At 51.6% G+C, this 25,734-nt stretch overlaps 12 protein-coding genes across 12 annotated transcripts; 4 read left to right on the top strand and 8 right to left on the bottom strand.

Moving 5' to 3' along the window:
- Positions 1–693: 693 nt before the first annotated feature.
- Positions 694–1,331, top strand: PtrM4_148640 (uncharacterized protein; the record flags this gene model as incomplete). The annotated part of the gene is made up of 2 exons (XM_001938667.1): positions 694–1,240; positions 1,291–1,331. 2 exons carry the CDS (start codon positions 694–696, stop codon positions 1,329–1,331), a joined length of 588 nt encoding a protein of 195 aa, XP_001938702.1.
- Positions 1,332–2,029: 698 nt separating this feature from the next.
- PtrM4_148650 (TrbL, Type IV secretory pathway, TrbL component) lies at positions 2,030–3,420 on the top strand (the record flags this gene model as incomplete). The annotated part of the gene is made up of 3 exons (XM_001938666.1): positions 2,030–2,108; positions 2,190–2,502; positions 2,556–3,420. 3 exons carry the CDS (start codon positions 2,030–2,032, stop codon positions 3,418–3,420), a joined length of 1,257 nt encoding a protein of 418 aa, XP_001938701.1.
- A 1,134-nt stretch (positions 3,421–4,554) lies between these two features.
- PtrM4_148660 (uncharacterized protein) lies at positions 4,555–6,194 on the bottom strand (the record flags this gene model as incomplete). The annotated part of the gene is made up of 2 exons (XM_001938665.1): positions 4,555–6,107; positions 6,167–6,194. 2 exons carry the CDS (start codon positions 6,192–6,194, stop codon positions 4,555–4,557), a joined length of 1,581 nt encoding a protein of 526 aa, XP_001938700.1.
- Positions 6,195–7,033: 839 nt separating this feature from the next.
- PtrM4_148670 (uncharacterized protein) lies at positions 7,034–8,671 on the bottom strand (the record flags this gene model as incomplete). Its single annotated transcript, XM_001938664.2, has 2 exons — positions 7,034–7,573; positions 7,757–8,671. 2 exons carry the CDS (start codon positions 8,669–8,671, stop codon positions 7,034–7,036), a joined length of 1,455 nt encoding a protein of 484 aa, XP_001938699.2.
- A 182-nt stretch (positions 8,672–8,853) lies between these two features.
- PtrM4_148680 (uncharacterized protein) lies at positions 8,854–9,516 on the bottom strand (the record flags this gene model as incomplete). Its single annotated transcript, XM_066109959.1, has 2 exons — positions 8,854–9,034; positions 9,086–9,516. 2 exons carry the CDS (start codon positions 9,514–9,516, stop codon positions 8,854–8,856), a joined length of 612 nt encoding a protein of 203 aa, XP_065959942.1.
- Positions 9,517–10,898: 1,382 nt separating this feature from the next.
- On the bottom strand, positions 10,899–12,299 carry PtrM4_148690 (uncharacterized protein; the record flags this gene model as incomplete). The annotated part of the gene is made up of 3 exons (XM_001938663.2): positions 10,899–10,906; positions 11,314–11,607; positions 11,663–12,299. 3 exons carry the CDS (start codon positions 12,297–12,299, stop codon positions 10,899–10,901), a joined length of 939 nt encoding a protein of 312 aa, XP_001938698.2.
- A 312-nt stretch (positions 12,300–12,611) lies between these two features.
- Positions 12,612–13,025, bottom strand: PtrM4_148700 (uncharacterized protein; the record flags this gene model as incomplete). Its single annotated transcript, XM_066109960.1, has 1 exon — positions 12,612–13,025. One exon carries the CDS (start codon positions 13,023–13,025, stop codon positions 12,612–12,614), a length of 414 nt encoding a protein of 137 aa, XP_065959943.1.
- Positions 13,026–14,061: 1,036 nt separating this feature from the next.
- On the bottom strand, positions 14,062–16,008 carry PtrM4_148710 (uncharacterized protein; the record flags this gene model as incomplete). The annotated part of the gene is made up of 2 exons (XM_066109961.1): positions 14,062–15,285; positions 15,364–16,008. The coding sequence occupies 2 exons, from the start codon at positions 16,006–16,008 to the stop codon at positions 14,062–14,064; spliced, it is 1,869 nt and encodes a 622-aa protein (XP_065959944.1).
- Positions 16,009–16,261: 253 nt separating this feature from the next.
- Positions 16,262–18,118, bottom strand: PtrM4_148720 (TolA, Membrane protein involved in colicin uptake; the record flags this gene model as incomplete). Its single annotated transcript, XM_066109962.1, has 1 exon — positions 16,262–18,118. One exon carries the CDS (start codon positions 18,116–18,118, stop codon positions 16,262–16,264), a length of 1,857 nt encoding a protein of 618 aa, XP_065959945.1.
- A 432-nt stretch (positions 18,119–18,550) lies between these two features.
- PtrM4_148730 (uncharacterized protein) lies at positions 18,551–19,698 on the top strand (the record flags this gene model as incomplete). Its single annotated transcript, XM_001938661.2, has 2 exons — positions 18,551–18,924; positions 18,972–19,698. 2 exons carry the CDS (start codon positions 18,551–18,553, stop codon positions 19,696–19,698), a joined length of 1,101 nt encoding a protein of 366 aa, XP_001938696.2.
- Positions 19,699–19,929: 231 nt separating this feature from the next.
- PtrM4_148740 (uncharacterized protein) lies at positions 19,930–21,375 on the bottom strand (the record flags this gene model as incomplete). The annotated part of the gene is made up of 4 exons (XM_066109963.1): positions 19,930–20,676; positions 20,734–20,954; positions 21,008–21,192; positions 21,344–21,375. 4 exons carry the CDS (start codon positions 21,373–21,375, stop codon positions 19,930–19,932), a joined length of 1,185 nt encoding a protein of 394 aa, XP_065959946.1.
- Positions 21,376–23,323: 1,948 nt separating this feature from the next.
- PtrM4_148750 (uncharacterized protein) lies at positions 23,324–25,057 on the top strand (the record flags this gene model as incomplete). Its single annotated transcript, XM_066109964.1, has 3 exons — positions 23,324–23,555; positions 23,605–24,059; positions 24,107–25,057. The coding sequence occupies 3 exons, from the start codon at positions 23,324–23,326 to the stop codon at positions 25,055–25,057; spliced, it is 1,638 nt and encodes a 545-aa protein (XP_065959947.1).
- Between the last annotated feature and the right edge of the window lie 677 nt (positions 25,058–25,734).

Here is a 25,734-nt window from a genome sequence, read left to right on the forward strand (position 1 = left end):
GAACCGGTTATCTGGGCAGAGGTATGGTGTGGTTTTAGAGTTGAGCACATAGCTCGAGCTGTCTTGGCCTTGGTTGTTGTGTTACAGACTGAGGTAGCTTTGGGTAGTAAATGCTATCTATGTCTCATCTCAATAGCTTCTGTTTTTCTTATCCTGTCGAAATTCTTTCCTGACTCGATGCCTGTTGAGAGCTACCTAGGTACTCATCCCACAAGTTGTTGAGCAGTAGCTCAATTACTTGATCTAGCCTACGAACACCCTGTAAAATACATTTTGAATCAATATTTGATCAATCCCTGAACCAAGTTCTAACAGCTGGTTGACGTGTATCGAGATACATCATACTTCCCGCTTCTTTACTCTTCTTACATACAATAACGACTCACACTACGCATCGATAAAGCCATCATTCCGCTCTCTTTAAAAAAAATTTCACATGCAGACATAAACTGCTGGACCGATGCGCATTTCGTGTGATTGTCGCTGCAGTCTAAGGACGCGAAACGCGAGTGACGTGCGTTAGGAAACCATGACGTCAAAGAGCTTAGACGAACTGCAACACCTTTGGTCGCCTCAATCCTACAGAACTGACACCTACAGTTCGATCGATCTTTTTGTTCAATTGCACAATCTCATACCAAAATACACATGATGAGCTTCCTCCGCCCCATGTCGATGTTGCGCTTAGCAGCAATGCGTCCTGCTGTGCTCTCAGCTGCTCCTCGAGCCCGCGTACAAGTTCGTTTCGCGACTCAAGGTTACGGTTCCGGTCAGGGCAACCCAGCTGGAGAGTCACCACAGAAGCAGGGCGAGAACCCCAGCGAGAACCTCGAGCACCCCGGTCCTCCACCCCCCAAGGTTGCTCAGGGCCAGTCTTCTTCATCCCCGAACAAGGACAGCAACTCCAAGCAAAACGAGTCTCCTAAGCTGACCTCAGAGTCTCCGGCCCCTTCCACGAACAAGGGCTCTTCAGGCAAGCGCGAATTCTCCACATTTGCACGCCAGATGAAAGACAACAAAGAGCCAACCGTCGCCCAGGGTAAACACAACGAGCCTAGCCCCAACCAAGTCAAAGGTGCGCAACCCAAGATACTGAACGAGAACCCTCCTTCCGCCGAAGAAGAGAGCCAGGATGTAAAGGAGCACAACAAGGACATGAGTAACAGGGCGGAACAGGCGCATGAGCGGGTTAGCAACGAGGATGCTGAAAAGGACAAAGTACCGAGTGGCTTCTGGAAAGGTATACTGCTCCCTCAAGATAAAATTACATACATACTAATATGCTCATAGGCGAAGGCGGGCGAGGTGGTTCCGAGGGCGTCAAGTCATAAGCACGGGTATAGCGAGCGTGAAGGACTAGATGTACAACCAGCAATGAAAATGAGCCTTGGTAATTATCGAACGGTATAAACTCTACAAGATATCACAGGTTTCAACCATTCAGCACACAAGTTTCCATGTCAAAGAGCTTCACAAGTTTTGTGCTTGTTTGGATATGACGTAAGGGGCTGGGCGCGCTAGTACACCCCGCAATATTGTCATGGGAAATTTCGAAATGCCATAGCGACCCACGTCTTACCCGGTGAAGTCAAGGCAATGAAAATATCTTTGTCATTGTCGTCATGCCGATGATTTGCGCAGTTGTGAAAACATGTTGACAAACCATGGGCTGTTCGGGTCTAAATCCTGCCAAACATGCACAGGGCCCAGACCGCGTTTGTGAAGGCGATCCCTCACAATTGCGTACAACAAAAAGCGCGGTCGCATGTGGGTAGGGCTTCCCATTGGCTACCGAGGGCAGGCAGGCGCGATGTGCATCTTGTTTGTCCAAGCTCCCAACGTGTACTCCTACGTCACTTCCACGCACACATTCTAGTCGCCATTGTCAAGTCCCTCCCCCTCATAAGCTGCCTTTACACCTGTTATCCCCTAAACTTCACACCCTTTGTCGAGTTTGCCTAATACCCAAACCTTTCTCTCTGATTCATCCACATATTACGCACAAAAATCACATCGGCATCAACGCATCATGAGGTTCTCCCTTACCTCCACCCTTGTGGTGACGCTTGCTGCTTCGGCGACGGCTAACAGCTGGTTTGGAGGCGCTGGTGCGTATAGTACATGACCCCTCTCAAATATTGCTTTTGAAACATGGCGTCATGCAGCGGTATACTGACGCAAGCAAACAGTCTACGACAAATGGCATGAGACTGAGCTGGAGCGCTGGCTCAGCGACCATGGCATCCCTCACCCCAGCCCCTCTGACCGCAAGAACCTCCAATCGACCGTCAAGGCCAACTGGAACGACAAGGTCGTCTCTCCCTACACCAGCTGGGATGTTCCCACGCTCACCAACTACCTGAGCCTCAAGGGCCAACAGGCGAAGAAGGGCACCGAGAAGGATGCTAAGAGCCTCGCCGAACAGGTCAAGGTGTACTGGACCGAGACTGAGGACTCTGCGAACCAGGCCTATGGTAGTGTTAAGGACTGGATCTTCGACAGGTACGCACCGTATTATTCAATCCATGATGAACATGTCAACTGACAACTCGCAGCTGGTCCGACTCTCAGCTCAAGGCCTTTGCCGACAAGCACGGCATTCCCGTTCCCCAGCCCCGCCAGCGTGACTCCCTTCTTGCCGCTGTCCGTGACAACTACCAGTCCGCTGCTGAGAAGGCCAAGGAAACCGCCAACTACCCCGGCGACTGGCTTTACGATTCTTGGTCTGACTCTGACCTCAAGACATGGTTCGACGAGCGTGGCTACAATGTCCCCCAGCCCAACACCCGCGACTCGATGATTGCTGCTCTTCGCCGTCAGTCTCGTCTTGCTGGCCAGCAGGCACAGGGTGCTTACGCTTCCGTCTCTTCTGCTGCCGCCAACGCTCAGCAGAGCCTCAGCGATGCTCTCCTCGACTCTTGGTCTGATAGCCAGATCAAGGAGTGGGCTGACAAGAACGGCATCAAGGTTCCCCAGGGTTCCAAGCGTAACGAGCTTCTTGCCCTTGCCCGCAAGCACCGTGCTCGTCTCTATGGTGACAGCGCCTCTGCCTCTGCTGGATCTCTCTCCGCCTCTGGTGCTTCCGCTTATGGCGCTGCCACCTCCAACGTTGGAAGCCAGTACGCTGCCGCTACCGGTGGCTTTGCCTACTACACCGACTTGGTCAAGCAGCAGATTGGTCTTGCTCAAGCCAGCGCCACCTCCGCTACTTCTGCTGCTGGAGCCAGCGCGAGCTCTCTCAGCGGTGCTGCCGCCAAGTCTGCCTCCGCATCCTCGTCTTCCATCTCCAAGGCTGCCGCTAGCGCCAACTCTGCTGCCTCCAAGTCTGCTTCCAGTGCTTCTTCAGTTGCTTCCAAGTCTGCGAAGAGCGGATACGATGCGGCTGCCTCCAGTGCCAGCTCTGCCAAGCAGGAGTTGTAAGCACCTCTCACCTTAATCACCCGACAAGCTACGTCCAGTCACATTGTTTCCTGACATGACTGCTCCACGTATTATTTCACGACCTTACGATCTACGTATGGATAGGCGGAAAATGAACAGGCTAAAAATGGACCTCTGTAATAATAGCATGATACGATATCCCCTCTGCGACCTCCCACTAGGCTTTCGGAGGGCTCCGGGTTTCTTTATTCCTTCAGAATTGGGAAGGAAGGCGTCTTACGTAGCTAGCATGCACTTGGAATGAAAATTACAATGACACTGCTCTATCCAATGCTTGATGTTGTCGTGTATGTATTCATTACGAGACTGGGATGTTGTTGTAAGCGATAGGTAAAAATGGCTAGATCTTATGATGAGACGCTTATGGTGTACACGATAGGCTTCTATTACTAAGTCTCCTAATAAGTGTCTTGATAAGTTTGAAGCACTACCTAATTGCTCACTCTGCCGAACCCATGACAAGCCACTGCCTGTTATTCCTGTCAAGCTCATAACTGATGGCCACCTTCCCCTTGCTCCTGCTTCTGCTACCCTTCTCGCACCTGTATCGCCACCTTCGCCTTGGCACCCCTTCGCTTTCCTTGTTCGTACAGAACATCAGTGATCCATTTTTGTGCGTGTATTGCGGACGGGGCGATCTGATGAAGAAATTTTTGATAGTGTCGTTGTTTTGAATTTGGTGGAGGTGTGGAGATGAGTTAGTCGGGGGTAGATTAAATGAATTGATGTTGCTGACTGTAGAAGCGTGAGAAAGAAGGGCAGTCGGAGCGACGGTCTATGAAAATAATCACATTAGTATGCCTTGTATGGCTTATGACTGAATTGGTGAAGGACATTGTATCTGAACTACTTAGCATGGAATCTACATTGGGATTGAGGTAGATCAAGAAAATTAAAGACATCCCTGTATTTCCGCGTAACCAAGGCTATCGAGTGCTTCACCAAACAAGTAAATAGCTGGTAATGGTTGCCAGAAGAGAATGACAGAGAGAAGAATGTGTATTGGATATCCAGTATCCAGACTGAAGAAACCCAAAAAAACTTAGCTTTCCCATCCAACGAAACGCCCGTGAAAACCGCTGGAGAAGAGTGATCATGGTTCCAGACGCTTGATCATGGTTGTTTCGGCTCTAATCTGCCATCAGGCGGATCCATGACCTTCCCTCCATTGACCTGTGACTTTTCAAATTTCTTCATGACTGGGATGGCAGCTTTAGCCCTTGATCCTGTTGTGCCGATTGGGGTTGGCTCAATTGCGCTCTGACTGGCAGCAACGTCAGACTCTTTTCCTCCCGTATTCTTCTCGAAACGCTCAACAGCATTTCTTGCCTCTTCGAGCCTGAACAGAATGTGATCCGCTGCTGTTAGTATTACTCTGCCATCCTCAGCATCCTGTCTCCGCTGTTCTCTCCTCTCCTTTGGTAGCCTCTGATCTGTATACAATCGCTCGAACGTCCTCACTTCAAGGTCGATTTCACCTTGCATTTTTGCCACCTCTTGCACCGAGAGCGTAGGCTTATGTGAGACAAAGTCGATCCTGTCGGGCATTGGCAGCCACTCATCGACATGATCACCACCAGAATTGGATGCTTCCCAGGCAGCTTTGTGCTGAAGAGATAGACGCCACTGTGTGAGACGCAAGGTAATCGTATCTGCGGCGTGCCGTAGACGGTTCCATGCAATGTCAACAAGCAGGATTTCATTTAAACGTCTCCGCCGTTCATCTTGATCCATGGAACCGACATGGTGACAATAGTCATATTTCTGCTGTGCATTGAAGAACAAGAGGTATTCCGCTTCGTCAAGCAGCTCCTTCTTCTGGACTTCCATTTCCTTTATTCCCTCAAGGGTACTGTCCACAGTAATCCGTTTGAGATCCTCGGCATAGTCAAAGGGCTGGGTATAAAACGGTGGCTCAGGCTGCTGTGTGGCAAGCGTTTGTCCGATTTCACTCGGCTTCTTGCTCTTCATTCTACCTCTGTCCAGCTCCCCAGCTTCTTGAAAGACGTCATCTGGTAGAAGCTGGGTATACCAAACGCCCTGGTGGCGTACATAGTGTTGCATGAGCGGATCCAGCCTTGCCATGAGCTCCTTGTCCCAGAAAATGGCCCAGAACTCGAGTGACCTTTTCCGCAATCGCCGATCAAGGCGCTTATAAGCTTTCTGTCGGTCTCCGGTATACTGAAAGTAAGCATGGGCGCCCAAGATGCCCGTGCATGCGCCAGTGTTCACCAAGCCGAAACATTGTGACCAGCGTGGTATGGGGAGCCGACGCGCAAACAGCGTAGGTATCGAAACAGCCAGTCCGAGCGCGGCACCGACCAAAGCGCCATCTTCGACCGTGGGTTTCTTAGTCCACTTGTAGAGCGTCCATGTCTTGGCCTTTGGTAGCTTCTGCGACACGACTACGTTTGCAAATGCCGAGTAGTAATACCAGTTCGCGACGGCTCCTGCCGCGCCAACGACAGCACCAAAGCGTGCCGAAGAGCGTATGAATAGAGCGGTTCGCGATAGCGCGTGCGCGGGGGCGACTCTTTGGCTGAATCTTGAAGCGAGTGACGTGTATGCGGCGGCGAGGACGGTCGAGGAGATTACGGCATACTGGAGCGTCGCATTTGCACCGATGGGATCCGGGCGTCTTGGGACGAGCCTGTGCTGGCCTTCTCCTACATGTCCGTGTCAGCTGATGCTCCCAATCATCTCTCCTCCACATGTGGCTTCCTACCAGGCGGTGCAAAAAGCCTCAAGACCATTGTTTCCAAGCGGACGATTGCGCTGCGCAAACGGCTAGCGATAGTTCAAGGCCTCATATGCCGCGATGGCGATAACCAGCACAGGAGGGTGTGCGGCCGGGGCGCGCGCGTGAGGTATTCACGAGGCCGTCCATGGCGGCGAGGGTGCGCGGGCGTTGCTGGTGGATGGGCGAGGCTTAGGCAGAGTCATGAGGCTGGCCTGGGGTCCTTGTTACACCGGCAGCCACCACGGGCGCTCGCCTTCGGGAAGACGCGTCGCAGCCATCGTTGATCCTGCATGCATGGCCCTAAGCGAAAGGGGGGGGGAATGGATAGAGCAAGCCACCGACGGGCGGAGATGGTGTGAAGATTCACACTTCAACCGCCGATCATCGCCATGCGCAATCGTCCAGCTCTGAACAAGTCTACCCTGTGCACGTGAGAACGTATACATGGTCAGACGACGACTGAGTAGCCACACCCTCAACAAGGATACAAAATTGCCCAGACCTCTTCTCTGCCTTGCCATTGGTGACATTTCACTTTAGCTTTGATTGCTGTATCTTATTGCTACAGTACTATTACCACTGTCTCATGCCCCCCCATCATTACAAGAGTAGTACCAGTCTAGTAGTAACACACGCTGTCCGAAAACATACAGCTCACGCACGCCCCACGGCAAGCCTGAGCTTCCCTCTAAATCAAAGATACTCCAACAACTCCGTCGCTAAGCAGATAGCCCGATGCCGCTCGCAGGCCGAACGAAACCGCCCACGCTTTAGGGCTGTAAGTTATTACAGAAGATGACAAGGAAACATTGACATAAAGAATGACTGGCACAAAGTGCCTACCGTGCCGCTTCACACCGCCTTGGTATCCCGTCTTTGCAGAACGATCCTTGAGTCCTCATTGCGGAGAAACTCAAACACCCCAAGCTCTAGTCGTGCTAACCCATCCTTGAACAGATACTCGCTACCCTCGGTATTCGTCATCGCCCTGAAAGCCATACAAAGTAGGTCTTCCGGGCTGAGCCCATCGATTGGACTCATATTCTTCCATTTGAGTCGCATGGCCCTGAGGTCATTCATTGCTAGCAACCGGTCGACAAGCCCCGCATGCGTCGCCCCCGGACTGGAGGCCATCGAGTGACGCAGCGCAGCAATGGCTTGACGTTCGTGAAGCCATACCGTCAAGATTTTGGAAACGAGATCGTAATGAGTGGGAAGTTCAGCCCGGAAGAGAGCCTCCCCATGAAACCAAAGCGTGTGCAACCGTTGAAGGAGCGCCGCTTCATCTGGGGGCATTGTCGCCCGCGGAAAAAAGAAGGTAAAGAGCCCGGCCGTCACTTCGCATTGAAGGAGGCGAAGGTCTGTCGTTGGCACTGCCGGCCTGCCCACCGCCTGAGGGGCATGAGCGATGCGAGGGTGGGGTTGAGGCTGGGCATGACCATGACCATGGACGTGAGAATGTGAATGAGTGACATGTGCAGTGTCAGGATGCTGGCTTTTCAGCACAGTTTGGTGTGAAGCCTGCTGGGGAGCAGTGGGTGGTGCATGACTGGAAGGCACTCGATGATTGCTTACAGGAGGAGCGTCCGTCATTGGAACTATGTGCATTCCATATGCAGGCGCGCTTTGCAATGCAGGTGCGGATGTGACTTGCTTATTAGGAGCCGTAGTGGGCTGAAGAGATGCGACCGGCGCATGTGGTGTACTAGATCTACTGCGAGGAGGATGAGGTGCAAGGGAACGCGTTAAAATGCCTGGTGTATTACCCCGACTGGGCGGTCGAGGAGGCTGCTGTTGAGCCTGGACATGTGGATGAGAAGGAAGATGAGAGTGTTGGGTGTGTTGAGGCTGGTGCGTTGGTTGAGGTGGTGACCGTTGCAGGCCTTGAGGCTGTTGGGGTTGTGGTGCAATGTGAGCATGCTGGGCAGCAGGGGAGTCCTGGGGCTGCCCATTAGCTCCATTGGTCGCTGCAGGTGTAGTCGTCGGCTGCAGTCCATGACCGAGAGCAGGCGTGGATGCGGCAGAAGGTGCAGAGCGAGGGGGGTCAGTAGCAGGTCGAGCCGTCGCAGCACCATGCGCAGATGGTTCGTACGGGCTAGTATAGCTGCTGCTGTGACGGTGTCCCAATGCAGGGGAATGCCGCTGTACCTCTTTCGAAGCTTCCCGTGTAGCATCCCGTACTACTGCATCTCGTGATGGCTCCTTCAAAGGAGGCGTCGTGTTGACCGGAGTAAAGCTTCCAGTATTTACTGCGGTAAAGCCACTGGGTGCTGGGCTTTGTGTGATACTGGGGAGCCTGTTGCCCCCATTCAGTTCGCTGCTTGATAGAGCACTCAGCTGTATTCTCGCAGTTTCAGGCCCTGCTCCTGGTGCGGGTGAAAAGCGATGGACGTGAGTCGGTAGTGGCGGTGCATTCTCCATACTACCTGGACCGGCGGAGTAGAGTGACTTTAGAGACTTCCTAGGGCTACCCTTTCGGCTGATGGGCATGGTGCTGTACGGCCGCTTGACAGGGGTGACGTCCATCTCGTCGTCATCAGATATGGTCAAGTGTACATTACTTTTCCGCTTCTTCAGATTGATGGGCTTTACTTCAAGGTCAGCGCTGGTAGCAGTGTCTGGATCCGGTGGAGTAAGCGACTGTGGAGTGCCACGGGGTGACTGTGGTTTCATCAGCACACTGTGAGACATGGTATCAGTTCTTGATGGAACTCTGTGAAACCTACCACACCGTCACCGTCGATATCGGCAAGCTGATCGTATTCATTCGCGCCGGATGGCCTCTTAAGCTTCATATTGCGGATATAGTAGCATGCCTTGATGATGATCCAGCGGTGCAGATGTATCTTTAATCTGCAACAAGCTTAGCGTGCGCCCCCACCATTCCGCATGGACTAAACTTACGTTTCCTTGTGGTCGGGCTCCTCGTAAAACAAATTCTTGTTGTACGTCTTCTTGGTTGGATCAGGCGTCAGTAAGCAGCTCCGATCCGCATCCCTGCCCCAAATAGCGGGTCCATAACTCGCTAGCAGCTCTTCCAGTTCTTGGTCCAGGGATTGCGGATCCGCTGCAAAATCCAACAATGCGTCTCTTTCTTTTGGTAGTTCCTTAGACAGCTTGGTGACTTCACTGGACAGCTTCCGGTAATCGGGATTGTCGAATTTGGGGATTCCACGGTTCGTAGTCGAGGAAGAGGCAGACAGGCCGAGACCCAGACATTCCGTCACCTCGCGTATAGTCGGGTTATGCGAACTGAAGACGGAAATCCATCGCGCGCGGTCCCAGCGTCGCACGCCGTGCTCCAGATCCAGGGCCAGGTTGTCTTTTGAGCTCATGGCGGCTGCATGGGTGACGGTAACAGGTGCAATGCAGAATGGAGGAAAGTAGGAACGATGATGGAATGTAAGCGGATGGAGATGACAATCAATGGCGCGCGCGCCAAAATGTGATGGAACCGATGGGTTGGGGTGATGGTAGCTTGGCAAGGTAAAAGGAGTACGTTCCACTAGGCCGACTTGGAACAAAGTTTTTCTTATTGCCAGCTGCTTCCAAAAACTTTGTCCAAGTCTCAGACGCCGATCGTGCTACCTTACCAAACAAAGAAGACAAGCCCCTGCACACACACAAACACACAACTAAGTGCAGACTTGGGCAGCGCCGCAGCAGCAGCACGAACGGATCGGAGTCGAAGCGGCGACGTAGGCGGGGTAGCGATAGAGGCAGTACCAAAAGGATGACTTGACGATGAATGATGCCGGTGACGTGTAAGAAGCATGCGACAGACGGTAGGCCGCGTCCAAAAGATACCCAGAAAGATGTGCGTGATCCAGTAGCGAGACAATGATCCGGCAGGGGCCCCAACACAACATGTGCATAGGTAATACGCGTCCCAATCCCGAAGTTAATGACTCGCAACGCTAATAATTCCCCGTTGGGTGTAATCATAGTACCGCCCGACCCTCATTCGTTCAAGCACGGCGGGTCCGTTCGCCCTTGCTTGTTCATAGTACGACGCTTGCACTATGAGTAGCTGGGTTATGCTAATCATATCTTCCGTTGGGCATGTGAATACACGGGGGTACAAATGAAAAGTACATCGGCTAGCAGCACAACTCTTAACTCGCATAGGCCAAAACATCCCGTGTGTCCTGGGTCTCGACATGCTCGACATGCGAGACTCGAGACTCCCTCTTACTCACTCATCCATCATTAGCCGCCACATGCAATCAGCAAAGTAAGCGACACTATTACGGTTTCGTATAGCAGGGGGGGGTAGACCCATTGGTATCGTGAGCACTGAGCACTGAGCATTGAGCAGATACCAGAACGGTAATGCGTCTATGACGCGCTCGTCCCTCTCATCTGGCTTTGTCCATACATTTGTACTACCGCCCCGTGGCATTGCTCTTATCTGCATGACGGCGTCTGCTCTCATCAGCGACGGCATCTTCTTTTTTTTCCTTTCGATAGACGATGCCCTAGACGGGCAACGGCAATGTGGCGCCATACGCCCTGGGGCAAATGTGAGGCGCTGTGACGAGCATGCGGCGCCATCACTCTACTATAATAGGAACGTGGCATTGGATTTACGGCCCAGTGCGGAGCCTGAACAACGCCCCTTGGCTGCAGGTTACATTAAGCGAGAGAGGGTATGCAAAGTGCGAAGTGCTGCCGACCACGCCCCGTATTCGTTCGGATACTAGGTGCCGAGCTATTGTCAATACGCTCACCATCAGCTGTCGTCGAGACGATCGTAATCAGCCTTTTGTCATGACTTCCCAGCATATTCCTATCGTATTACGTCTTCTCTCGACACTGATGGCACTCGATGCAATACATGAGCTGTGGGACAGCTGAGCTAGTCTAATCCTACACCGTCCTGTAACATGATGGAGTAGCTGAAACTGACTCTACGGCTGACCTACCCGAATAGAGTATTTTCCCGAATTGGATCGTGTGTGGGCCCCCAAACCCTGGCCATGGGGTCAACCCCCTGGCGACCGGAACGCCTGTAAAGATGAGCGTATACCACCCTCATGACTAGAACAACCCAGACGCATTTAATATGCGCGCTAGGATTTGCCTCGTTACTAATGCCGCAAACTACCCAGCGTACCATAGCATACTCTTACCCTCCTCATCCTCGTCCTTGCGGAATAACTCCAGGTGTTCATGCAGCCATGCCATGGTCGCAGTAAACTCGACCGCCTTCCACTGCATCTCGACCGCATACTTTTCCCCGGCTAATACCACCAAAGCTTGTCGCAACAATTCGTCGCGATCAACCGCCACATTAGGGCCGAGGCCGAAACCTTGGCCAACGTCTTCAAAGTTCGCGATAATGGTCTGAGTGCAACCCATAAGCGTCTTGTGTTGTTGGATGCGACGTTCAATTTCGGCGCGCGACCCGCCTTCTGCCGACCAGCCTACAGATGGAGGTTAGTGTGTAGATACAGAAATAGATGGCCAAATTGCACCTACGCTCGTTTGCCCGTTGAAGAGCTGCCATATGTCGCTTTAGCTCCACCCACGTCAGGAAGGCTCGTTCGCGTGCGATAAACACAGGAATGTTTTCAACCATTTTATGGTAGTCTGCACGCACCCCTTCTCGCCATGTTCTCTCCAGTAGGTTCAGCAGAGTCTCCTCTTCCATAGACATTCCACGATCCTCTCCGTAGATGTATTGCCGTAGCGCGCATAATCCTTCATGGTCGAGCCCACGATAAGGCACGCTGTTGCTCGGCTGCGGTCTCTCTTCTGGTGCTGCGTCGTCCGTCCGGATGCTTGCAACCAGCTTCGCGACATCAACACTAATTTGCCGATCGACAGCGGCTTGGTTCGCGCTTGCAATCTGCTGTTGTGCTGCTGCTTTGCTATCAGTAGGGTAAATTGAAGCCGAAGGTTGATTAGGTGACCTGCTGGCTTCAGGAATGAATTTGCTCCAGATACCCTCGACAAGATTTTGTGGCTGTCGTGAAGCTTGTGGTTGAGTTGTGTTTGCATTGGAAAAAGCCGCATTGCCGTTTGTCGCATGCCCACCACCATTGACCGACATGAAGCCACCCCCATCTCGTGGTGGTATCGTAGGACTTTCACCAGATTCCGGAGGTGTGAGCATTGCGCTTGATGACATGGGACTACCACGTGAACCCGTATCGCCATCATGTAAGACTGAGTTGGGCGCAAGTGCAACAAAGGACCCTGGTGTGCCGCCTTCTGGTTGACCAGAGAACTCAGCCTCTGCTCGTGCTTGTCGATTCTCTGCTTTCTTTCTTCTCTCGCGATCAAGACGTTCGCGTGCAAGGATCACGTTGCAGGCTTTCAGTCCTATCCACCAGTGGAGGAGCTTATGGATTCTACGAGTGCATCAGTAGCCATCAAATAAAATCGCAACTTGTGATATTCCGTCAAGTCCAAACTACAGGCGCACTTACAATGATCTGTCCTCATCATTCTCAAAATACAGATCCCTGGGATACACGCCCTCTTCCACCCCGGGCTCATTCGCTGTGATAAGATGCTCGCGATCCCCTACTCTTCCCCAGACCTTGGTACCATGTTTCTCAAGCAAACCGTCTACCTCTTCTTTCAGACTTCCCTCAGCACTCAGGAACTTCATAAGCTCGTCCGGCTCTTTCGGTAGCGTAGAGACCACATCACCCATATCCGCAACCAGCTCGCGCACCAGGGCGGATTCAAAGTTGGTTTTGCCACGTTTGTTAGATGACCATTTGGCGCGAAGCCCCAGGCGTTCTATAAGCTCATGCATGCGCACTTTTGACCGATTCTTCATGATATCGACCCAATCCTTGGATGTCGCATAGTTGATTGAAGACCCGTCCATGGCGTCTATGCTGGCGCATGTATTGCCGAAGTGTCGCCAGGTCAATCGAGTATAGAATCCTATGCGTTCTCGAACCGGGCGTTCGGATGCTAGATGTTGCGGGGTTGCGTATATGCAACCAAAGCGTGATTGGTAGTGCTGATTTTCTTCGGTACTATTTCTCTAACGTGCAGTGCCAATGGGCGATACCCGTGACAGACACTCAGCGGCGCCGCTGAGTGATTATATGGATACGAACTTTTGCGTGGGTCAGACAAGTGAAGAGTCCGTAGGCGGTCAAATGGCACGAAGAGATGATACTTTACAGGTGAAGAAACTGTAGCGTTGCATACGGCAGGATCATTGACAGGGTCAATAGCGCCAGCCTAGAATAGCAGGCGGAACTTGATGGCAGTATCATCCGATTGGCTGCACCTCAGTATTAGTACGACGATCCATGACAAACTTACACAAGACAAAGACATTGTGCAGATTGCTATTTTCAATTAGTTTATGACGATGCATTATTCCACCGCTGGCAGGTTATGACGCTCCCAACCACTGAAGCCGCCAACCCGATGATGCCCAGCGTCCTCTCGGGAGAATAAGCAGCTTGCAGAAGCAACAACTACGGTCACGACCCTTTTTGGTTTCATGCATACGAGCCAGGAATAGCGCATCGATCATGTGTAGCGTCACATGTGGCTAGAACGTTCCATGACCGCGACAGCGTACTCGAGTGTACAATACAACTCTGATATTGTGACCATAATATATATACATGGACCTTGAGCAATGCTTACAACCCCCAGTTGCGTGCCTACCGTAGATATATCGAATCCATCGCATCCAGCTAAAAAGAAATAATGAAACAGGGGGTATATAAGGTTCAATGTCCGATAATGCCATCGAGCTCGGTAGGACTTGTACAGACAACAACGAAATTTTGACAGTCGTATGTGTCGTGACGAGCTGACTGCCGCATGAGATTGTGTCATCTTTTGCTGCACTAGCAGATGTTTTCAATGAAATGCAGCACTCGTCGAATCGAATCGGATCAACTAAGCAACTTGAGTTCGACATCCACTGTGGAGTTTGGGTTGCTACTCCAAATAGGAGCTTGAGCAAGTGTGAGTTTAAGTCGGTTGAAGGCAGCTTCTGCACCTTTGCGAGCGACAATGGCTTTTTTGGTACCATCGCTGAGACGAAAAGTCATCCGCCATGTCTTTGTCCTGGCCAGAATGCCAGCGATGGCTGGAATGGCTTCTGCGTCTTCTTCCAAGAGCGAAAGCAATCCCGCAAACGTCTTACACTCGCCCAGCGTGTGTACGAAATCGTATTCTATTTCCGAGTCGTTGACAGTCCAGACCAGATGAACGCACTCGGCTTGTTCGTCGGTGATACCGAGTGGTTTGCTCTGTACGGGAATTGAAGCCTCAGTGGTCTGAATAGTTCGTTTAGGGGCTTCAGGTTTCATCGTTTTTGGTTGCTGAACAGGAATTTCGTCCCTAGGGATGCTCTGTACTGAAATTGGAGCGTTAGTTGCGTGCAGTGCTGGTTGAGGCAGTTCAGGCATCATTGTGCTTAGGCGTTGGACAGGACTATCATCTCTGGGAATACTCTGCACAGAATTTGGAGCTTTGTCTGCTGGAGCTTCCAATATTGATGGTTCAGGTGTCATCATGCTCTGCTGTTGGGCAGGGCTGTTGCCCTTTGTGACACTCTCGTCAAGACATGGGGATTTGGCGACCTCTCGCTCTGGCTCTGAAGATTCAGGCGTCAATGCGACCTCCGCTGGAGTGTCCATACCGGTCCCATCTAGTCGGTTGTACCCTGTTGTGTTGTAGCTTTCTCCTGGTGTGCTACCGGTCTTTCGCCGTTTGGACGCGACTGACGTTTCATCGTCGACAATCGTCTCGGCGACACGGGCTATAGGGAGCCGAAGGCCAGAATTTATCTCAGGGATAGTAGAAGAATATGAGCTAGTAGGAAGGTCGTCCAGAACATAATTCGGTAGGCTCACATCTTTCTGTATAGTGGCAGCATGCTCTTGGGTCGACAGGACCTCAAGAACTGTCTCCAATGTGCCAGCTTCACTAATTGGGTTACGGAGGGTAAGGAGCATATAGTTGTTGACAAAAGTATCTCCTTTGCCATCATTGGTGAGCTCGTATGGTCGATAGATCTGGAGACCACGCAAAGATCTGTCAACTTTTTGGGGTAACATGATGGCAAACACACCAGCGTTATCGTCGCCGTCAAGTGGCATGATGACCAGTTTCTGCTCGAAATCAGTACTCAAGGACATTTTACTGAATGGAACCACTACAGCTGAGTGGCTATTATGAGCGTGACTTACAGACGTCCGAACAAATTGTATCTCGCTGAGTGCTATAAGAGCCGAGTTGCTCTTAGCGCAACCCCGGCAAACAGCATTGCGATTCTCTCTTACAGAGCCGTGCATGCTTGTAGGATATGGCTGACTGAATTTGTTGAAATTCGACTTCAGGGTGCCAAAGGACGGTAGCCCACGAAAGGATTCGTTGTGTCTATCTGGCGATAAGTATCCAATCCAGACGCCTCGTGCAAAGAGCTCCTTGGCAGAGTAGTAGTGACCTTTCGGATGGAGCATGGCATTGAAACAATCGTATCGACCGGTACTCTTCCCAGAGCCGCTTGAGCGGGTGGATGCGACAGTCATGCCCTCTTCGCTCAGCGATGTCTCTAGTGCAAGCAGATTAGGTGACAACATTGGTGAAGTTAGCTCGCTGGAGTTATCGTCGTGGTATTGTTGACGATGGTCTCCTGGATTCTCTGTGGCTTTTAGGCTATCCTCCCCTCCTGACGACGCCCTGCGTGATTCAGGACGGCGGGCCGATTGGGGATCGACGTTGCGAGAGGGTTGGCGGGAGCGTCTAGTGATGCCCGAAAGGACTTTGAGATTGTATGTGCGTACGCTCTTTCGGGCCCTGATTGGCCGGTCTGGGGAACCTCCTTGCGCCATACCGTCTATTCACAGTGTGGCGACCGTCTGGTTCAATTGGAGGATGGTGGGCAGTGGTGTCCCAGCACGGCGCAGCTACCCACGGAACGGGTTGATAGTTAACGTGTCCGTGCACCTTGTGCCCGGATTCATCTCATGCCCCGCGAACACCATCTTAGCGATCTCAAATTTGAAGCTGTACAACACCACACAATAGCTTAATATTAATAAAAACATAGCATTGCAGTAATTAGATACTTGCGATTAACTTGTACTATCTGAATTTTTGTGGGAGGTTGACGTTGCGGCCACGTGATGTGGTCTTTGGTGGTGGAGGCGATGGAGGAGATGCAACTCTATCGCGAGCTCTATCCTCCATCGCTCGTTTTTGACGCTTGTTCTTAGAAGAGGGCGCTCTTGAGGCTTTACGCTTGCGTTGTTGAGCTTGTTGGGTGGCTTTTTTCTGGTGTTGAGCTTCAACTTTGCGCGCGCGTTCAGCTGCTTTCTCAGCTCGCTCAAGCTCCCTTATCTCCTTGAGCCTCTGCCTCTCTACACGCTTCTCCTCGAGCTTAACTTGACGCTGCAGTTGAACCTCCTCACGCTGCTTCTTGGCCTGTGCTTTTTGGAGTTTCTCCTCTATCTTATCTCGCTCCCGTACTACTTCTCTAGCTCGAGCCTCGCGTATCTTGCGAGGAGACCAGAAGACAGAGCCACCGTGATACTCCTGGCGCTGTTGAAGGTCAAGAGCTTTGCCCTTCTTCTTATGCTTCTTTTTATGTTGAAGAGCCTCCTTTAAGCCCTCGTTCTCATGCTGTAAAAGCTTATACTGCACAGAGAGATGGTGAACGCTTGAGCGCAGCTTTCTTGCCTCATACTGATGGCTATCATTGACAGCAGCTCGTACTAACCGATCGAGCTTTCTCCAGTCATGATCAGAGAGCCCTGAAGATGAGCTTCTCTCAGCTTCTGGCGTGCTGGCAAATCTACGAAGGATAACGTTGGGATCTATTGGCCATATACCAGTAGCTTCAAACGCTTTTAATATAGTTGATTGCTTAAACGAGGCCTGCCAAGCTCTCCAGAAGAGTGGGAAGAAGTCTCCTTTCTTAATTGGAATGAGGCCTTGAGCCTTGTAGAGATGGTTAGTGAGCTCGTTGGAGTAGGCTTGAGAGAGTGGCTTGAACAGCACTACATCGAGCGGCTGGAGCGTATGAGTCGAATGGGGAGGAAGGATCATGAGGAGGATCCTATGGCGATCGCAGTACTTGATAAACTCCATCGTGAGGTGAGATCCATGGCCATCAAGGATGAGCAATCGCCATCTCCCTGATCGCTGCTTTGTATAGCGATCAAACACCTGCTCTAGCCAAGCTAGGCCTACGTCATTGTTTGACCAGCCTGTTAGAGATGATGAGACAAAGACCTCATGTTCTCCTGCCTTAATATCCTCCACCCAACTCGATCGTATGGCTCCATTTTTAGCTGCGTAGATAAGGGCTGGAGGCAGCGAGCTCCCATCGGCGCAGCAGCAGGCCAGGAGTGTCAGAAACTCGCGTGATCCATCCTGGAGAGATGCTCGAACCTCTTTCTTATCCCATTGACGCCTGCTAAATATCCTCTTACTCCTGCCTATCATACCAATAAGGAAGCCCTTTTCATCCATATTGTATATATCTCGAGCCTCTAGGTGGTATTCGGTGATCTTCTGGTGCAGCAGCTCGAAGTAGAGTCTATACTTTGACTCAGAATCAGCCAGGTGGCGCGTACGATCCATGGCGGTGGTCCACTTTGAGATAAGATAGATCTCGTGTCGGTTAATGAAGCGAGTAACCCAGCTCTCGCTGAGCTGCTGATGGGCTACTTCTGATGAGAAATTCCTGATCATCTCTCTTGTAGGAGGTAGGCCTTGCTTAGTGAGCTTAGTGATATATCGTACAAGCTCTAACTCTTGTTGTGGGCCGATAGCTTGCTGCTGAGCGTATCCATCGCTCCTAGGCCCTGTCACGCGCCTCCATCTTCGCCCTAGCGTTGAGCGGTTAACCCCCCATTTTTCAGCAACTTCTTTTAATGTGAATTTCTCTCCTGGATCGCGCGATTCTAAATCTGCAATCGCTTCATCAATCGGAGCCATAGTTGTGGAGTTATTGCGCGTCAAAGTTGTAGTATTGAGACACGCGTCGGTGTTCGGCGGGGCATGAGATGAATCCGGGCATGAGGTGCACGGACACGTTAGTTACCTGCGCTAGCGCTTTTGGGTCTGTTGCCTGGACCCTTGATTGTCTGAAACACCATCACACCCAGCCGCGTCCTGCAACTCACATCACAACTGACATCGCGACCACTCGTCAATTGTCTTGTATGTGAGAGCCCGAAGGACACGTTTGTGGCGTTTAAAGAATAGTGGGAACACGCGCATAGCTGCAGGGTGATTATGCATGACGCCAGAACTTGACCCAAGAAAACATTGATTGCACGAGCAGGTAACCAGAAGGAGCGGCATCGGGAGTCGGCGTTTGCCTGCAAGCCTTCAATACTACCATTTACCTTGTCTTCACCAGCAAACATGAATGGTCAGCAGATATCTAACAACCAGTCGACAATTATTCACCACATCGAAAGCCTCGGCCTCCAAACCTTTGGCAAGGAAAGGACAGACCCAACTGCACAAGTCAGACGCCCGGTCTTCAAACATGAGGCTCTCGTCAAACTGTACAAAACTGAACTACCCGTCCTCTTCGGTCTATTACTACGCGACGACGGAGTCACTCTTAGCCGGAAAGACCCTAATCTCTTTGACAATGAATTGGATGCGTTATTGCTTGGGTATGGCCCTCAGGTCTGGCCTAAGCCTGGTCATGGGAGCAGAGAGCATCTCCGTGAAGCAAAAGAAGGCACCAGATACTCTTTTGACGTAGAGTACCCAAGAGACAAGACTTAGTAAGATTGACATGAATAAGATGATGAATATGTACTAATATGTCAAGTATAAAAGAGTATCTGCGGAAGATTATCCTGGGCAAACGACCTACTTTTGGCGCTGAACACTACATCAACAAAAATGGTGTATATGGGAAATTTTGGAATCCAGAGGACATGAGTGCGGAAGGCGTCACTACAAGAAGAGGGGCAGCATATGACGAGACAAGTGAATCAGACACGACGAAACTTCCATCGCGAAAGAGAAAAACATGCGACACGACTGTCAGCCCGGTCGAAGGTACCTTTAACGAACCTTCAGAATCCGAAGACTCTGTCCTGGGAACAAAGACACGCCGCCAGGCTCGCAAGGAACACGCACATTCCCCAAAGACTCATTTTGGAACAGAGCTACGACTATACTGCAGGAAGGGGCAACTAACAACAACTACCCCGGGCCCCACTTGGTTTCGCGGATCCTTAATGCTCACAGAGGATATCAGTACTTGCGAAGCCTGCTTCAATCGTATCTGCGAAGAAGCCCAGACCGAGTATAACTTCATGGTCTTCCAGCTCCCCGAAGACATGTCCATGCAGGACCCAATGCGCATCGACCGGGGATCTAGCGTGTCTGAGACGGCCTTTCAGCACGTTCGCGGTATCCTTCAGAGAGCAAGGAGGTTCCCCGGAGGTCCCCCACATCGATCTGTCGAAGTCGAGATTGGCTATGATGCCGATCAGAATCGTGAACCTGCTGAGGAGGATCGCCCACCTAGTCCGTTCATTCATGCTTGAACATGGTTATTCCTTGCGTACATCAATCCATATTTTCGAAAATCGAGTCAACGAAACGCGATACTAGACCAGGCGTACTGAGGTAGCATTTAGCGAATTGTTTTGAACAGAACAGGAGAATTAATACTATACTAAATTATATGGTTTATTTTTTCGTGATCGTGAATATGTTCGTCACTGTGCGCCTTTTTGGCCATTTTTGTTGTTCGAGCCATTACTCGTCATTCCATGTTACGAGTGTCCAGTCTTTCTCTCGTCTACCAACACGCTCCAGTTCTTTTGAACACTGATACCACCACTCTGCGTCCTCTGCCCGCTATCACCACTAACCCGGCCCATCTCAATTTCGACATTGTTCTTCCCCATGTTGTCGTCAACAAACTTGCACTCTTCCTCGTCCTCCATACGACTCATACCCGCCAGGGTCGAAAACAGACCCCCTGTAGCGCCCTTCTTGCGAGGCCGTCCAGATCCCATTTTGGGATTTGAAAAGTCGTCCAATCCACCTGACACACCGCTGGCGCCTGGTGTACGCATCTCCGAGGGCCTCGAAGAAGAAAAGGAAAATAACCTGTTAAGTCCAATCATCTGGAAAGCTGGCTTCAGGCTAGGCAAGCAGGCACACGTGAGGCCGATGTTGATCTCAACAATGGACCATACAATGATCTCGCGGAAGTTGTAGGTGACGTCGCCCTGGGTGGCAATGGGGATTTGCAGGAAGATGATCAGGCGCACGAGGGAGACGACGGCGATGAAGGTGCCTAGAGCGAACATGCCTGCTAGGACGATGCGCTGGGCCAGCGGTGCGTGCAGACGCCAGACGTGCGGGATAGGTAGCATGACGATGAAGAGGTCGAGAACCACGTTGGGGACGGAGCCACCGAGGTAGATGGAGCGGATAGGTATGCATTTTGCGCCAGTGACGGTGATGTCCCACGCGGCGTGAACAGGGATGCAGTTGAAGATGACGCAAAGCAACTGATAACACAGAGCTGTTAGTACAGAAAAGTTTGCGGCCTGCGGGCTTTGACTTACGATAGCGATGCACCATGCGATCGAGCAAGCAGTGACTACAATTATAGTGAAACGAGCCTTGATCTCGAATAACCGCCAGTAGAATGCCAGAACGGACAGCTTAATCGACGTTATGCTCAATGTATACAAAATCTGCCCAATATAGATGTTCTGTAAAAAGTCCATGATTTGATGTATATCGGTAATGTCGGTGATATGTAACCCTAGCGATGGCCGCATGCCTTTGGAAAATTAGCTCAGGTTCCATCGAGATAGCAGAAGAGTGTAGGCGTACCAATAATACAAACATAAAAGAAGCCGTTCGCACATGCCAGTGCAAACATGGACATGTAATCATCCATTCGCACGTTGTGCCATCCCCCATGGCGTTGTCGGCAGAAGATCTTTAGGGGGACGAGCAGCATGATGAGGACGTAGGTTGATATTGCGACTCCATCCAGACGATGGCGGTAAGCCTGGCTGTATGCATCGTCAGTGCAATGTCCCAAGGTTATGGTTTCTGGTCGATGTATTGCAAGGGATTGCCATAGAGGGTAGTAGCGTGCCCGACATCACAGAGCCGTGATGTGAGTGGAGAGGATAGAGAACCAGATCTTCAGGTACAACTTACATGCTTTCCTGGGGATTGATGATAGGCGCCATCGTTCACACAGTCGTACGCCCCAGTCTTTCCGTTGTGGACTGAACAATAGGCCGAAACAGAAGCAAGTCGTCTTTTGTCGTAACAATGATACAAATGAACCCTCCCGAGATCTCATTCACGAAAGCGGGCCCTTTCATCATCAAATACTCCTTGCAAGCACCGAGAAGAAAACTTGCCCTAAACCATCCCCAGATATTCGCATTTCGTGCCGCTACAGCCACTCCCTACGCGGACCCCTTGGGCGCAATCCCGCCCCAAAGACTTTTGCTTGTTGGACCCATGATCGACCAATGCGAACACAGAAAGCGGCAGGGAAGGGGAGCAATCCGGCGGCCTATCCGAACCTGCTGAGCAGTAAAACAAAGTCAAATCCCTGCAGGCCGGGCCTTGACACACGGAGGCCACCTGGGATGTGGATCACGTTTGAGGGACCGGCTCGTGCGAAGGATATAGCCGTGTCTTTTATATGTGAGTGGATGGCCGCATGAGTCGGGTATCGGCTGACGGGCACTTGTCGGAGCTAGTCCCTTAGATGGCGAAGTGTCTTCTCTATGTCTCTGCGAGCGAAATGAGCTACTTCACACACCGATCATACCTCTTTGACACCATCTCAGTCATCTGAGTGGCTTGGGCTGAAGTCTGACAACTGTCGTAGTGCATTTGCATGTGGGGGAAAAAGCACATGTCATTGATGAGCTGCACAGGGTGAATCGTAGTGATGGGATTGTGTGTCTGAGCAATGCAACATCGAGGGTCATCTTCCCAGCTTGATGGTCTTGCCGTCCTGGGTGGAGTTGAGCACAGAAGCGACGCCTAAGCCTTACAAAGCAGGTCTATGGGCAAGCGTTGACTAAAAACCATGTGCCTGACTCCGGTGAAGAGCGTTGCCCACAAATTTCCGAATCCTTCGCCTCTTCTGGCAGGCAAAAGTGAATCAGTTCCTATTTCGGTATTCTCGAGATGGCATGCCGTTTGTTCGGCTTTTGCTTGCGAATTTCGCCTACCGGGTGACGAGTCAGAAAGTGGACAAGTCTGGCAAGGAAGGCGGACCAATCGTGGTCAGTGCCACAACACCCCCTCTCAGGAGTCTATTGCAGTCGAGACGGCGAAGTGCTAATTAGCATATTTTCCATGATGGGCTTTTGGAACATAGCCGGCATGTTTGGGGGGTATTGTGTGGAAGAAAAGCAAGTGCTCATGTGTGCCAGTTGCAGTGGTGTAAGAGCCAAACGTTTCTCTCCGCGGACGCTGAATCCGAGGCGAACCACAGGCCGGCGAGAGACGCCATGACTAGGGTCGCGGAAGCGGCAGATGTGCTGCATACTGACAGCCGGTGGGATTGGAAGCCACACACGCCATAGTCTTGGTATTCTTAGGTTCCGGAATCCCACCACTCCTTCTCGGAAAATAGTCGTGAACTTACTGTTTCGAAAAAGACCAGGGAAAATGCAAGAAATTCCCAATGGACTCACCGATCGCCCCACCCGCACACGCAAGCGACTCGCCTGTGTTTGTCATGGAAATGTATCGCCTTGATGCCTGCACAGGTCGAAAAAGTAAATTCTGAATCACTGGTTAGTCCTAGTGAGTTGCTGAGGTGCGGAGTGGGGAGTCGCTCTGTGGACTTGATGCGAGGATGTTTGGTGCGGGAGGTGGTGTTACCGGGAGCGGCTCGTTCGGGCCTACCTCTAGCCCAACTGAGAAGCAAAACTCCACATACCAAGTCGTCTTAGACAATCAACCCCGATATTAGTCCAACCAAGGTCGCCAGAGTCCAATCAAACGGCCGCTAATAGCTGCTGTGCGAGCTGGATAGGGGCACGCAAGACAGGTCCGTAATTGATTGTCGGCGAGCATGAGGGGCGTACAAGAGTCCCCACGCTCAGAGTTTCGCTTTCGCATCCTCAACTGCTTTGCTTCTGCCTCTGATTGATTACATCGTGCATGATGTCCTCTCAAGATGCCCTAGGCGCGGCGTCGTCTTACCCGAGTCTCTTCATACTATGCTCCTCACTGTCATTGGCCTACGTATTTGTCACCGCAGTCTATCGGCTCTATTTCCATCCACTGGCCTCGTACCCGGGTCCGTTCTGGGCCCGGCTGACAGTGATTCCCTCGTGGTGGCACACTCGTACAGGTGACAGACACATCTGGCTGCATAACCTGCAGGAGCAATACGGTATGGGAGCGCCCTTCCCGGTCCAGGCTTGCGTGCTGATGACTAGCAGGCCCTGAATTTCGGTATCGCCCTGACAGCGTTGTCCTCAACACACCCTCCGCATTTAAGAAGATTTTTGGACCAAAGGGAAATGTCAGGAAGGGCGACTATTACCAGATATGGCCCCGTAATGTCAATACCATCAACACGTGGAACAGCACTGCCGTCAGTGTTCACGCTCGCAAGCGTCGTGTGTTGAACTACGCCTTCTCGGAAGCTGCACTACGAGATGCTGAGACGTTCTTGCACTCAAACATTGACCGATGGCTGGAGCTGCTCGGCGGACAGGTCTCGAAGGATGGCGGATGGACCACTCCTGTCAACATGAGTGACTGGGTCAACTGGCTCGTGTTCGATATTCTTGGTGACTTGTGCTTTGGCACAAACTTCAACATGAAGGAGTCTACCAGCAAGTTGCGCCACATTCCTGAGGTCATGGCCACTTTCTTGGAACTCCTGCACCCAGTATGTCTGCTCTATGTCTCTTTAGGAAGCGTACTAATGTTTGAAAGGTTGGATTCAGCCCCGTGGCTAACATTTGGATGTGGCTGAAACCCCGCGGTCTCGACTGGCTCTTGTCAGTAGCATCGCCGCCGGCAGTGGTGGAGTGGCAAAACTTCGTGGCCTCATCTCTCGAGAACCGATCCAAGATCGAAAAGGAGTTGGAGGCAAACCCTAAGCCTGAAGGCGAGATCCGCAGAGACTTCTTCCATTGGCTCTTCAAGGCTGTCGACCCCGAGACGGGCGAGCGCGGCTACGACTTGGACGAGCTGTATGCTGAGTGCGAGCTGCTCATCATTGCCGGCTCGGACACAACTTCTGTCGTCATGTCTGCTGCCTTCTTCTACCTAGTAAAGAACTCGGAAATTCAGGCAAAGATTGCGCAAGAAATTCGCTCAACCTTTTCTAGCTACGACGAGATCAAGTCGGGCAGCAAACTCATGTCCTGCAAGTACCTTACTGCCTTCCTCATGGAAGCCATGAGGATGACGCCACCAGTTGCCGCAGAGCCAAGCCGTGAGGTGCTTCCAGGAGGCACAAGCGTCGAGGACCGCTACTTCCCTGCTGGTGTTCATCTGAGCACAGGCTTGTACTGCCTCAGCTACAACTCGAATGTCTACCCTGAACCCTTCAAGTTCCGACCTGAGCGCTGGATTGTTGACGAATCTGGAAAGGAGGGCTCTTCGGCCGAAAGTGTCGCCCTGGCCGAGAGTGGTTTCTGCGCCTTCTCATTTGGAACGCGGGGATGTGTTGGAAAGAACCTCGCCTGGCTCGAGATGCGACTCGTTATGGCCAAGACATTGTGGATGTATGAAATCCAGTGTGTTGCAGGTGTGAATCTCGGTGGTGGTGACCGTAATGGCAAGCCTGGGCGGCAGGTCGAGGATCAATATCAGATCTACGATATGTTTGTAGCTAACAGGAAGGGTCCGATCGTGCAAATGAGGAAGAGGCAGCACTGAGTTGAGCTAGCTGGGGTATCCACAGGGAGAGGGGCATAGTCTGTATACCAATGCATTGTAATCTTGGAAGCACCAGTATGTACATACCGTTGCAGGTAAATGCCACGTGCGCGAGCCACTAAAAAATGTCCGACACTGAGGTAGCCTATGGTGGTGCTGGAGGACTGGTGGGCTGTCAGCACAAAGGCCCTTGCATCAATCGCCATTACGTTAGCGGGTCAGCGATTAACTTAGATCATCTCTCAACCTCCTCCCACCTCTTCTCACTTCCTCTTCATCAACAGCACCAGCATGGCCGAAATCGCTCACCGGTGTCGATGCCATGTGTTGGCCCCCAAATTTGCAAGCCATCACCATGCCCAACACGGAAATAGCAACCGAATATCGAAAGCCCTGCCGCCGCAGCGCCCGTATTTTTAGCTTAGTCTGCCCGCGATGCGTAAACGAGAGGAGATCAGGAGCGCTCGCTAGCCCTATCGAACCACAAAATTCGCTTTCAGCCCTCTCGATAGTTTGACTATGCGCTGCTAGCGCATTATTCGAGCTATGAGTCTTTCCAACGCGACCGTCTAGCTGCCGCCTCACAACAAGCATCACGAGTCACATGCGCTCAACAACACGAGGTTGAATGAGTATTGAATCTTCTGCCAGACGAATGAAGAATAGATGGATAATAA

Source organism: Pyrenophora tritici-repentis, chromosome 9 (assembly GCF_003171515.1).
Source record: "Pyrenophora tritici-repentis strain M4 chromosome 9, whole genome shotgun sequence".
Taxonomy (NCBI): Eukaryota; Fungi; Ascomycota; class Dothideomycetes; order Pleosporales; family Pleosporaceae; genus Pyrenophora; species Pyrenophora tritici-repentis.